At 38.9% G+C, this 14,143-nt stretch overlaps 1 protein-coding gene across 4 annotated transcripts in view; it reads right to left on the bottom strand.

The window, feature by feature from the left end:
- Positions 1 to 14,143, bottom strand: part of arhgef10la (Rho guanine nucleotide exchange factor (GEF) 10-like a) — a 288,915-nt gene that overhangs the window by 146,408 nt on the left and 128,364 nt on the right. For all 4 annotated transcript variants that reach the window (XM_049471703.1, XM_049471702.1, XM_022682351.2 and 1 more), the window contains 2 exons: positions 13,896 to 14,011; positions 10,111 to 10,238 (listed from right to left, as the gene is read on the bottom strand). In XM_049471703.1, the coding sequence (XP_049327660.1) occupies positions 10,111 to 10,238; positions 13,896 to 14,011 (244 nt within the window). The remainder of the gene's footprint in view (positions 1 to 10,110; positions 10,239 to 13,895; positions 14,012 to 14,143) is intronic.

Below are 14,143 nucleotides of genomic sequence, written 5' to 3'. Positions count from 1 at the left end.
GTGAAGACGTTTGGTAGAGATCAATGGAAAAAGCTTGTTTTCAGTGATTGCCTCTAAAGATTGCCTGTGTTTTTATATTATAGCAACATTATGCAATTTTTTAAAATCATTGTGGTGCTACATTGGCATCAGATAACACAGATAACACAGATAAAAAGCTGAACCATTGTTTCTATTCTTGGTCCACTGTGTAACTCTGGTAAAGCTGGTAAAGGGTTAAAGAGTTATATTCTGCCTTAGTCCACATAGGTATTTCACAGCTTGTCCAAAAAATAATAATATTAAAAATAAACAATAAAGCTTGTGCCTTACTTTAAACGATATTGTTTCTTTACAAAAAAAAAACTTAAGTTGTTATGTAAAAGCTAAAAAAAATTGCAATTGAGAAGTGCTCATATATTTAAAAAAATATCAAATCTATTTTTTTTTTTAAATAATGTAGCCCAGCCCTCTGATAGGCTACTTACTTCTGAGTTTTGCATTCTTTAAGAGTTCTTTATTTTCCGTGGAAAGCTATTAACACATGAATCCATGTCTATATTCTCTATATGTGAAAGTGTTCTTGACTAATAAACAATTCTGACTGTGATTTTAATCTGCTGCCTGAAAGTCTTCCCAGCAGTGCAGGACCAAGAGGTGAGCTGGGCCTTCAACTCTCCACAATCTGCTATGTCTGTACCCAGGGACTGCTGGGATACCATCCAAGTCACCTGCCCACCTGACTCCCCTAGCCTAGGCCGGCCTTGAACATATGAAGCTATAGATTTGCACTGGGAGTTGCCCTTCTTTTAATGGAAACCGTTTGGCATGGTTTATTTCTCAAGCGTCGCGCGACAGATGGTCAGAAACTCCCCCCTGCTGGCGATGTCTAACAGGTCACGACTGGCGTTGTTTACATACGGAATGTACTCTGTAATATACAAGTCTGTGTTATACTTGCAATCATTTACACAAGCTACGAGCGTGGAGTCCTGAATCGTAATCAAAAAGAAATAAAAAGTTGGTTTTACATGCTAATTTTAAAAGGCTGTTTAAAAAGGTGAAAAATCTAACAAACAACTTTACACTGTGTAAAGTTGTTTACACAGTGTAAGGCATTCTGAGCAGATAATGTGGGTATTATTCTCTCCTCTAAGCATTTATAGCTGGTAAGCAATGCTAACAGCTGGCCTAAAAATGCAGCCCGACCCGACCTGTGCACGTTGTCCCTGAGCCCGCCACGCCCCCAAAACTGTCTTTGTGAGCCCGAGCCAGACTTAAACATGACATTTTTAAGTAAGTAGAGCGTTAAAACTGAACTTTTTAAAAAACATTTTGAATGAGCAAAATCTACTCAAAATGATGTTAATTAACATTGCAACACTGAAGAAGCATAGACCTCTTATTTAAGAAAAAAGTTTATTAAAAACCCATCTCCCCATCTTCTCTAAAATAATTAACAATGTTAAGGAATGTAAAATACTTTCTGAACAAGCATAAGCAAAACACAAAAACAGCATTAAGGCTACGCACTGCACAATAATTAAACCGAAATAGACTTTCCTTTACACTGGGCCAAAGTTAGCTCACCTATGTAATTTTTCTCCTCACTTCAAAAGGCTGCATTTTGTTGGCCTGGCTTCACAAAGTACTGTAAGCCAAGTGCATAATGCGAACAACCGGAGCATTCCAGAACTGCATGATTATAACATTCTAACTTGTGCAACTTTATTTTAAAACACAGTTTGATTTACTATATTGTGATTATTATGCCATAGCTTTATATCAAATACAAAGAGCATTAAAAATCTGATCCCGATCCGACCCAAAACGGCGAAAGTGGTGGAAAATCTCAGAAAGAACGGGGCAGTTTAGCTGTGATAATAATAGATGCCGAACAGGGGAATATACAGTACAGTTATCTTCTTTTCTACACTGTAAATTTATACTGAAGTTATCCAATTATGAAGGAACTGTTCCAATGCTTTATTTTACTTTGGTTAACTTTGTCTGATATTAAAATGTGTTTGTTAATCTGAAAAATGTATGATAGTACAATAAAGAAAAAATAAATCTTTCACAGCAATGTAAGTTTTTTTTTATATGGTAAACAGCAGCAGATGATCAACTGAAGCTTTAAAATAATGTGCTGTGTTTGTTTTAGTATTATGGCATGAAATAAAAAGAAGCTCCATGTGCTGCCTCAGTCTCATGAGGACATAAAGGAGGCAAAGGGCCCAGGAGTCTCCAGAGTGCTTTGGAACGCACAGGGCTCTTGTTAGCTGATCTGAGAACAGTGCTCCAGCTCTTGTGAACATCTGAGTGAGCAGATTGCACCTGCAATCCTTACTGGAGTGTGTGAGGCACGCCTGGCTGACTCTCTGTCTATCAAAGTGGGTTGGGAAAGCTTACTGTGTCTTTCACTGCCTGGGTCTTGAGATAATGGAGGACCTACTCCTCTACCTCAGCATATTTTAGAGCATTTTTAGGACATTAATTTATAAAAAAAAATTAAGCAAAACTTAATTTTGCTTTGGGTCATTGTCCTGCTGCCGAAGCCAAGTACGCCTGAGCTAAAGGTCACAATCTGTTGGTTGGAAATTCTCCTTCAGGATTTTCTGGTGAATAGAGGAATTCCTGGTTCCATCTATTACAGCAGGTTGTCCAGACCCTGAAGCAGCCTCAGACCATCACACTACCACCACCATGTTTAACATTCAGAAAGCTGTTCTTTTTTATGAAATTCTGTTGATGTGATAGGACACGTACCTTCCAAAATTTCTACTTTTGTTATGTCAGTTTTGTTGTGAATTTTTTCAGTATTTAAAAAAAAAGCAAAAAACTAAAGAAATCTGTAAGGAGGTAAATGCTTTCTTCACTGTATACCTGTAACTCTACCTCTTCACAACTTTACAAATGATGCTCTCAAACACATTAAGAGACAAACAATTTAATGTAATTAACTCTTGACGGGCTCGGCACAGCTGTTAACTGAAAGCCTGAATTCCAGGTGACCCTACCTTATAAAGCTGACTGAGAAAATCCACTCAAGATGTGCAAAACTGATCATCAAAACAAAAGATGCTACCTTGAAATAGGAAAACCACTGAATTTAAGGTGTGTCCAAACTTTTGTCTAGTACTGTATGTGGGCATTTCCAATAAAGTGCCTGTTAAGCAATACTATATCATTGTCATTAGCTATTTTTTTTTGTTTAATTTATATTTTCTTTTGATACCATACTCATTTCTATAAGGATTACAGTATTATACACTTTTCGTGCTCTCTTCCCCACCTGCCTCCCCAATGCTCACACTCGTCCTTCCACCTCCTCCGCAGATCCCACACTAATCCATCTTCATTTCCCCTTGTCTTCCACAGCCATCCCTCTGAGTGACACTTCCTGCTCTCCACATCGGGGGGATAAGCACATCCAGGTGTGAGGCGGTGTGAAAAACTTGCAGCCTCTGCCACAACACATTCACATCCAGCCGCTGCTAATGTGACATAATAACGTAATAAACTGCTTTTAAAAGGAGCGTAGAGAAATGACTATGGCACCTTAAATGGGGACTTGCGGAGGCTGGGGATGAAGTGAATGAGCTCCATGGCAAGTGCAAGTGAAGTGCCTCCGAACAGACGCGTGTACACCTTAGCGTCAAGGTCGAGAGCCGTCACCCATTCATCCCCCCGTTCTGCTGATCTGGAAGTGAATTTCACAATGCTAACTTAATGATCCGATCAGCCGCTCTATTAGGCCTGTAATTTCCGCTGAACGCCGCTATAGGTTGCAGAGAGTCTGCTTTTAATGCTCCGAACATGTAATGCCAGGTAATGCGCTTTCGCCCAGTGGAAGCTGAGCGCGGCATCTGGATCCTCCATCATCATAAAGCTGCCTCAGGTGAGCATTAAAATGTTTGTCGTCGGCTATTATCTTTTAGTGTCGACGGGGACAGACCCGCTCAGGGATACGGATGAGGAGAATTCATCAAACAGAGCTCCTCAAATTAAGTGCTGGGAGTGAAGTTGAATAGCCTTACGAATAGCTCGACGTCTCAGGCAGGGTGTGCAAAACACAGAGGCTTTGGGTGTGAAAAATGCAGTGAGATTTCATGATGCATTAATCTGAAGGTGGCTACAAAACTGCAGCGATCCATTTCAGATTTTTGGATGCATATAATCGACTATATTTCATTCAGTTAACTTAAATACAAGCTCATTTTGCATCAGAGAAAGGATTAACTTGTTCTCACAGCCTTCAACATTAAGGCCAGCCAGCTTCACCAACACAAAGTGGGACTGCCAAACACACATGGTAATGCCAAATGCCAAAATTGGTGCCATTGTTGATTTCGGGCTTTCATTCTTCAACGATCATAAATTAAGTAGCCGCTCCCATCTCTTTAATTTATGCTGAGATTTCTGATCACCTGCAAATGGCTCAGACATTTGATAAAATAGAATTACATTACTTAACCTCCCCATGTAAAACTAAATCAGGTTATACAGGGCTACAGGAAGAATAGAAAAAAAGAACAGGCTCATTCCTTCCGACGGGAAACAAGTAAATAAGTATTAAAAAAGAGCAGGCCTTCGAAGGCTTTAGAATGACTGAACTCTAATCATCTAATTTTTATATAACTTTGCATCTTCTACTAACAAATCCACTGATTACTGAACTCCATTAAACTCTTTCGTGCTCTTTTTTTTGCTCTCATTTCTTTTTTTTTTATGTTTAATCTTTGTTCTTGGTCTATTATTTCTGTTCTTTTGTGCTTGATTGCTGCATTATTTCCAGCTTTATTCACACAACAAACCAGCCAACTCTAGATCTTTTTTTTGTTATACTGAGCAATCAGGCTGCTTCAGATAAATAATCACTATAATTAATTATTCTATATTAAACAGACTGAGGGAGCATTCACATACTTCATTAAATCCTCTATTTACCACAGTTCTTTACTCAACACCTCCTACACACCTCACCACCAGAAATTCCTTATTGAATCATCTTCAGCATGATCATATGAAGGAGCTATTCCACACAATCACTTTGTCTTTCCAGAAAACAGCATGAACAGTACGGAGTTGTACCATGGGATATGTTTCTTAACAACCTTATATGCATGAATTTATTGTGATGAACAATATTACTGACATTTAAACATCATTTGATGCTACTGATATAATGAGAAAATAATAGCATAATGTAATGAAATAAAATGTTAGCAGAAACTTAAACTAAACAAAATGAAACATGTGGCTGAATGCACAGGGTCTCAATCGTTTTGACATTTTTTCTACCAAAGCAAAAATCAAATAGCCAAAATGTATTTTTGTCCTGCTTTTTAAAGCAAACATGTGTAGCCCTGGGCAAAAATGATACCCTTTAATGTTTTTACTGTGTAAATCAGTTCTATTAGACACTGTCACTTTAAGAATCAGTAAGTTAGTTAGACTGCAACTTGTTCCTAATGTTTTGGAGAGCAGTCAGAGTTAACTATTGGATAAATACTGTGTCTGTCAAGATTCCTCTGTTCTGATTGGTGGGGGAGGGACTTGAGGGAGCAGTAGGGTAGTGAGGGGAGAGAGAGATGCGAGAGAGCGCGGGAGACGAGGGAGTGGAGTGGAGAGGGTGAGAGGAGAGGGAACTAGTAGGAGAAGTACACGAAAGTGGAGCCAAAAGTTATATTTTGAGTGTAACAACCCTTTATTTCAGTAATAAGGGTGAGACCACGATATATTATCTCGGTTAAGCAGTGTTACGTGTGTTATTGTGTTTTGCACCGTGTTTAAGGACTGAAGCACTGTAGTTAGCTGCTCGAGTAAGCTAACTGGCTAATTATGCTAGTTCAGTGTGACGGAGCTAGCTAGCGCTCAGGACTGATTCACTCTGCGTGGTTCGGGCGGGAAGAAGACGCCATAGCCAAGGTCAGATAGACCCCCTGTGACCAGGTAAAGCAGTGTGGGTCCTCTGACGAAGATTTCTGCCTCCACCGTGCCTCTGATCCGCCTGGTTCTCCGTTCCTGTTCTCTTAAAGACTCCGAACTGTAAGCTAAACATCTCCCCAGTTTCTGAAGGGGCTAGCCGAGTAGCCACGCCGCACCCAAGCATCATACAGGCCTGCATTTGTTATTTTGGAGTGTGTGTGTGTGTGTGTGTGTGTGTGTGGGGCGCCCCTCACTAGATAAGTTTAATTCTCTATTTTGTGTATAATTCTGAGTTAAGTCAGCAGAAAGTGTTAATTCTCTGAGTGAAATTGATAAAGTTAAGTCTTAGCCTAATTTCATTACAGCGTACTTTCAAGAAAGCTACATTCCAGTTTTAAGGGGTGTTTATGAGCTGAAATAAGCTGCAATATTTCGTACAGTGAGAAGGTCAGAGCTCTGGTTTTTATTTAATTTGTCACCACCTTATTTCTTTACTGAAGACAATTTTATTTAAGGTTTAAGCACTTTATTTTGTGTATTTTGTGTTTGTTTTTCTAAAATTGTGAGTTGTGGGGTTTATTTAAATATAATATTGTATTTTATATATTTTATAATAATATATAAACCCTAAAACATAACATTGAGATAATAAGAAATAATAAGAAATATACATCTATAAAGCTAATTCATAAAACCCTAAAAGTTGTGTCTGGTTTAATTCATTTATCTTTAACTATTCATTAATAATACAAGTTGGGTATTTTATTTTGTGTTTAAAATCTGAACACTAATTCTTAACATCGAACCCTAGCCTCACCCGCTATAGATATATAGAGAAGTATCACCAGATAGTGGGCACGAGTGCTACACATGAATTGAACCCGGAATATTTTGAAAAGCTAACTAAACCCCCTGATTTTAGCTGACTCCACCCTCAACTCAAATGTGAAAAATGCTAAAAAATAAATAAATAAATAAATAAATAAATGAGAAGGTCAGTTTGGGAGGGGCACTGCAGTGATGTATGGGTTTAGAGGGAGGGGCAGGAGAAAATATTATTTAATAAAATATTTTTAATTACGACTTAGGGTTTAGTTCCTCTTTAACATCCCAGTAGGTTTGCATTTTTGTTGATTACATCAACACAAATGTTATTGTTTGCATTTATGTTTACTTTTTCAGCCAAACAACAAGTTTTTTCAGATGAATGGTTGTATAATATTTGGTGCATCTGTAATAATATGCAGTTACTCCCTTTAAAAGCAATGAAGTTTTAATTTAAATAGGAGTAGAGATGCATGGATATCAGGTATCTGATACTGATATCAGCTATCTGCTGATACCATGCTTTCTATCGTGCTTAACTTGTATTCATAATCACAAACAAGATACAAACTACTGCTTATTGCTGCGTTAATTGCTGAAAACTCGTTCAACTCAATTTTAGATATTCAGTCCCATATGCACAGCATAGCAGAACGCACAAGTGAGAGAATGAGAGACTTCTCTCTCTCCCTCTCTCTCTCTCTGCACTCTGTCCACACACTGTTACTTTACCTCAACATCTAAAAGTTCATAAATCAAATGACAAGCATCCACATGCAGCAGAAAAAGCAGGTTAAAAAACTGTAAAACTTTTTACTAAAAGTCTCACCCAATTCGCTGATGTGTTTCTGATGATCACGCTGTAATTAAAGTTTTAAAAATACAGAACAGTATTTAAGTACTGTACATAGACTTACCATAAACCCAACAGCTTTTCTCCTGTATGATCTCTCTTTCCTAATCAGTCTCTTCAGACCTTGCAGCTAGTGTCAGAATCCCCAAAATTTAGGTTTCTGTATTCAACTGGCAATGCCCCTTGAGTGTTCTATACAGACCTGGCAACCTATGACTCTATAATATCTCTCTCAGTAATTGCAGCAGCTGCTGTGATTGGCCCGCTGAGCTGCCGACACATTCTCGCCTTCACAATTTGAACTGCAGAGCGTCGCAGAGACACAGAAACACGAACATGGGCATAAATGAGGGCAGCTGCATAGGGGGCTTGTGCTAAACCACATTTCTTTATAATATAGACACGTTGCTGTGTTTATTACCACAGAGTGTGTGTGTGTGTGTGTGTGTGTGTAAGAGAGAGAGAGAGAGAGACAGACAGAGAGAGAGAAAGAGAGAGAGAGAGAGACAGACAGAGAGAGAGAAAGAGAGAGAGAGAGAGCAGAGAGGGGAGGGGAGGAGAGCAGCACATCTCTGCTCTAAGAATCTGTATCTCTGTAAATCTGTGTCTCTGTATCTCTCACTCTAAAGATGAACGGGTGCAGGGCTGACCGAAGGTTTTTGAGGGTGATGTATGGAGGAAGAGTGAAAGCATTATAGTTAAGCTTGAGCAGACCTAAAAAAACAGCTGTTTGCTGCCTTCAAAAGATGCAGTTTACATCACAGTCCTTAATGTTCTTACAGAAAGCTTATCTATGGCGCTGAGTGGTCCAGTGGTCTAAAGCACTGCCACTATAAGCGGGAGAACGCAGGTTCTAATCCCCACTCATGCAGCTTTGCCATCAAGCTGCCGGCGCTCAGAGGGAGCAAAATTGGCTCTGCTCCCTCCGGGTGGGTAGATGGCGCTCTCTCCCCACATCACTCCTACGGTGATATCTGCAGCACAGGGTGTCTGTGAGCTGATGTATTGGAGCCGAGCCGCAGCTTTCCTCCAAGCGTGCTGGCTGCTCGGCAATGCTGCATCAGCAGCAGCTCGAAAAGAAGCGGTGGCTGACTTCACATGTATCAGAGGAAGCATGTGTTAGTCTTCACGCTCCTGGTGTGTTGGGGCATTACTAGTGATAGGGGGAGTCCTAATGAGTGGGTTGGGTAATTGGCCGTGTAAATTGGGAGAAAATGGGAAAAATTTGAAATAAAAATAAATAGAAAGCTTATCTACCAAACAGACTATTTTAAAACTGTGATGTCACAAAACCCAACACATCTTCCCATTCATATGTTAAAGGACTGTTTCACTCAGGACTTAAAACTAGGCACATTATCAGGAAGCCAATCAGAGCTAAGCATATTTACACATATAGTGTTATGCTTGCATTTGTCTATCCTGGTATGGCAAGCTGCAGGACAGTGTTAGGAAGAGCAGGGTGGACATTTTTTTATTTAGAACATTTGATGGAAATGTGCTCATTGTGACCTTGCTCTGTTTCAAATATACATTTTAGATCTTTAAACATATATTAATTACCATGATATTTTAGTGTAACGGGATGGACAGCTTGAGCCTTACCTTTCTTTTTTTTTTATTTATTTCTTTTATTTTTTTCCCATATTTTCTCCTTAGTTTAGCTAGGCCATTCAGCTGTATATCCTCCATCACGATTGATGGCACAACACAAGGAGGGAAAAGACTAGCACACGCCTCCTCCGACACATGTGAAGTCAGACTCCGCCTCTTTTCAAACTGCTGCTGATGCAGCATTGCTGAGAAGCATCACAGAAAGAGCTCAGCGACTCAGTTCTAATACATCAGTTCACAGACGCCTTATGCTGGTCAACATCATCCTAGGAGTGATGAGGGGGAAAAAGCGCCATCTACTCACCCAGACAGAGCAAGGCCAATTGTGCTCTCTCAGAGCTGCGACCGGTGATGGCAATCTGCATGACCGGGATTCGAACCAGCGATATCCAAATTATACTGACAGTGCTGGACCACTTAGCGCCCAAGCCTTACTTTTCTAAGTATGGCTGTATGTACGTATGGAGACAATATGAGAAATATGAGCAGCAAGGTATGAAGAAAAAAAAAAAAAAAAAAAAGATGTAAAATGTTACTTTCTGAAAGGGGCAGAGTTATCTAAGATGACAGGACAGTGAACAGGGCAGTTCCAGACATGTTTAAATTACATGATATTTTTATAGATACATATATGAACAGATGAAATCTATAAATAACTGGTTGTGTAACATTGAAACACCTAACAATATGACATCACAAGAAGATTATAAAGTGCTGTTTTTCAACAAGATTGTCCTGTTTGAATTGAATGGGTATGTGGATGGTATGAATTGAAACTTTAACAGTAATTACACACTGTATAACGTTTTATTGGAAAAAAAAATAATATTTTTCACTATTTGGCCCATTTGGCATCCCTTACAGACCCAAGCTGTTAAATCTAAAGCTGCAGCAGGACATTTACTCACTTGTCTGGCCTGCCGGGGACTTGCAGGCGAAGACGGCACTTGTTGGCACTCTGGATTTGGTCCTCTTTGATCCGGATGAGCCTCAGCAGAGCCTGGCACCAATCCTGAGCCACTGTGGTGTTCAGGTTCTGCAGACAGAACACAGACATGCACACATATGAGTTATAGGAGCAAAAACAGACAAAGAAACTCATTATCATTATCTAGTATCAATATATGTGGTTGGTCAGACACGACATGTTTATTAACATGAATGTAGTATGTAGTTTCCTAAACTGTAGGCTGTTTATAATATATATAAATGGATATTAAACACTTTACTATTGGCCAGTATTAATATGGCTACAGGACACCTACATATGTGTGTCAGTGTTACATTTGTGCTTCATGAACTGACAAAGTGGCAAAAAAAAAAAAAAGTAAAATCTTTGAAATTCCTTGTTTTTCTGCATGAATTTGTCATGAAATGTGATTTGACCTTCATTCAAGTGAAGGATAATTTACTACTATTCTAGTTTGGAGGTGTGAACTGGAGCTAATCTGACTGATAAAAAAACAATTAAATATTGTGAGTTTGCTCCATAATAGAAGGATATGCTTATGTGAGCCAGGCTGTACCAAAAAGAGCTTTCAGAGGATCTACAGTCAAATAATGTTAATTTAAATGAAACTGAAAGTTTTATAAGTGATTTTAAAGACTTTAAGACTTTAAAGACTTTAAATTCACCAGTCTACAGTAAGACTATAATTTGCTGTATTTTAAGGACTATAAAGCGCACCGGGTTATAAGGCGCACTATCAATAAACATCTATTTTCTGGTCTATTTTCATACATAAGACGCACCGGATTAGAAGGCGCATTAAGCGACACTAGTAAGAATGTCTACATCGAAGTGAGCAAGGCTGCCACCATATTTCCCTTCTAATGTAGTCAAACAAGCGTTAATCTATGTTAATCTACAAAGATTTCTCTCAAAAAAACATTTATTTGGGTGAGTAAAACACTTGTTTATTCACAGTCACATCAGACTTCCAACATTTGTTTGTAAGTAGGACATACAGGGTTTGGACAATGAAACTGAAACACCTGTCATTTTAGTGTGGTTGGTTTTATGTCTTGCTGGCTAATCTGTGACCAAGACAGCAAGTCTTTGTGATGTTTCAAGAACCATGGTATCCAGGGTAATGTCAGCATACCACCAAGAAGGACCAACCACATCCAACAGGATTAACTGTGGACGCTGTAAGAGGAAGCTGTCTGAAAGGGATGTTCGGGTGCTAACCCGGATTGTATCCAAAAAAACATAAAACCACAGCTGCCCAAATCACGGCAGAATTCAATGTGCACCTTAACTCTCCTGTTTCCACCAGAACTGTCCGTCAGGACAATTTAATTATTGTGGTCTAAAACCAGGTGTTTCAGTATCATTGTCCAACCCCTGTAAATGTTGGCGAAAATGTGATAGCACTTGACTGAGGAACCCTAAGTGGGCTCTATCCACTATTAGTTCGTCCCATGTAGATTGTTTTAACATGGCAAACACACAGACTACAGTCCAATATACTCGCCTCTAAAAGTGAAAAGAGCTAGTGCAGCGGTTAGCGACTCATGCTAATGCTGCTTGCAGCCAGCTTTATTGCTGGAGACACTTCACTGAAAACTCACCCTTATAACGCTGTACTTCACCGGAGTGGCTTTACTGCTCCTTAATACCTGACTGGTAGAGTTCATACATAAGGCACACCGGATTTTAGGGGACACTGTCGATTTTGGGGAAATGTAACAGATTTTAAGTGCGCCTTATAGTCAGAAAAATACACTATTACTGTTGTCACTATTACTGCTGCTGGCCCTGTTTTCACAGTCACAGACTAGTAAATAATTATCAGTAACAGACATACGGTCATCTGGTCTTCCTCAAAGGCAACAGTTATGTCATTATTCTTGATGATAGAAGAAAGAAGAGTCTTTGAGACCCGAAAGATACAGCTTTATTCAAAGTTATTCAGTGCCAAATTCACACACCAAATCACCTGTCTAGCCTGAATACATTTACTTTGTCAATTAGTTTTTGCACCAAACTATTTCTTTACTATCTGAAACTACAGCAGAATGTTTGCTGATTTGGCTGCGCTCCGAGACACCCAAATCTGAACTGTGATAAAGTGAAGCACCACCCCACTCCAAAAACACAATTATCCTCCATTTCCCCAAAAGCTAAATCCAATGGAATCCTTCTGCAGAATCGATGAGGCTTGCAAAAGTATTTTTTTCCCATTTTCTATTTCAGTGTTCAGCACATTTTTATGATAATTAGGTATTGGGCAAAAATCAGTCATTTGGACGATGGCCAGGAGGAGTTGTACAGAGAGAGAAAGAGAGAGAGAGAGGCAACACCCTTTTCCAGTCTGGCTGGTAGTAGGATAGAGCCAATTTGAACAGTTTTTTTTTTTTCTAGCCAAAGTTCATCGAGGCATGAGGGATCCGCCCTGGTTTGAGCTCCATCTCTTGGCTGGATCATGCGGCTGCTTGAGCACCGCCATCGCGCTGCTATCATGCTGCTATCACACTGCTATCATGCAGATCTCACCAATTATCAATTATCAATCAAATCTTCATTTTGCGGAGCCTTTTTGAGGCTTACCTGAAAGGCCTCTTCACTCGACTCAACTCGACTCAGACTCGCGCCTCAGCTTTTGTTATTTTGATTGATATGTTTCTCTGCAGCTTTTCTTCTCACAGCTTTGATCTATTTTTTTTTCTTTTTTTGCACTATGCATTTTAGATGATACTGCATTTTACATTATTTACTGGTGGAAGAAAAAAAATCATTTTAAAGTACAGACTTTTCACAGAGAAAAAAAAAACACTTTTTTTGGATTAAGTGTTATGGTATGCACTGTGAGTTGTGATCATAATGCTTCATAAGCACACACCTTCTCATTCAATATTCATTTAATCGTTTTTTTCCCTACTCTGTAAATTAATTAAATTATAATTTGTAATGTAAATGAAATAGAATGTAAATTTAAAAGTGTTAAAATAACCAAAATACTCTGTGAAGCATTTAGGTGGCTCTTATCTGGGGTGCTGTTAACATTGAGGTAGCTCTTGGTCTTCTGTTCCTGGGGTGGTCCTGATGAGAGCCAGTTTTATCATAACAATTTTGATGGTCTTTGTTTGTGACTGAGTATGAGGATACTTTCAAAGTTTGAATTGACTGATCTTCATTACTTAATTAATTAATTTTTTTTTTTTGCTATTCACTGTGTACCAACTCTACCTCTAACTCTACTGATGCTCTCAAATGCTCTCATTAAGAAGCAAGAAATTCAAGTAATTAACTCTTGATGAGTTCAGCACAGCTGTTAACTGAAAGCCTGAATTCCAGGTGACTCTACCTCATAAAACGGATTGAGAAAACCCAGCCGAGATGTGCAAAACTGTATTTCTCAAAAAAAAATGCTTTCTTCTTTCATAGTTTGGATGAATTTGGAATTAATCTACAACGTAGATAATCTAGAAATAATCAAAAATACTGAATTCCACTGGTACTGTATGTGTGGGTTAAAATACTGTAGATGACACTGCATTTTTATCACCTTAACTGGTGAAAGAAGGAAATCATTCCAAATCAAGGTACAGAAAATATCCCACATATAGACAGCAACAGAATAGTAGAATGACCGCAATATTAATTAAGCTAATCCTGATCATGTGTGATTTACGTGAAGAATGTGAGTAAGGTATATTTATCTTTGGGTTGTTCTTAGTTTCTTTTTACCTGGTACGTGCCCTGCAGGGTGCCCACCAGCTGAGTGACCTGCTCCACTACTGAAAGGTCATGCTGCAACTCCTGCAGCTCCTGGAACAGTCGAGGCGGACCCAGGATCACCTTCCCTGTCAATCAAACGTCACACCAGTCATCAGACAATGAAAAATTACAGTTTGTTCTTTAAAAAAAAAAAAAATTGAAAAAAAAGTATTTTTTTAGAAGAAAAAAAAAAACAGCTCACATGGCATTCATTCATA

Source organism: Astyanax mexicanus, chromosome 24 (genome assembly GCF_023375975.1).
Source record: "Astyanax mexicanus isolate ESR-SI-001 chromosome 24, AstMex3_surface, whole genome shotgun sequence".
Taxonomy (NCBI): Eukaryota; Metazoa; Chordata; class Actinopteri; order Characiformes; family Acestrorhamphidae; genus Astyanax; species Astyanax mexicanus.
The sequence above is the reverse complement of the archived record's forward strand: the minus strand, read 5'-3'. Positions and strand labels throughout refer to the sequence as shown.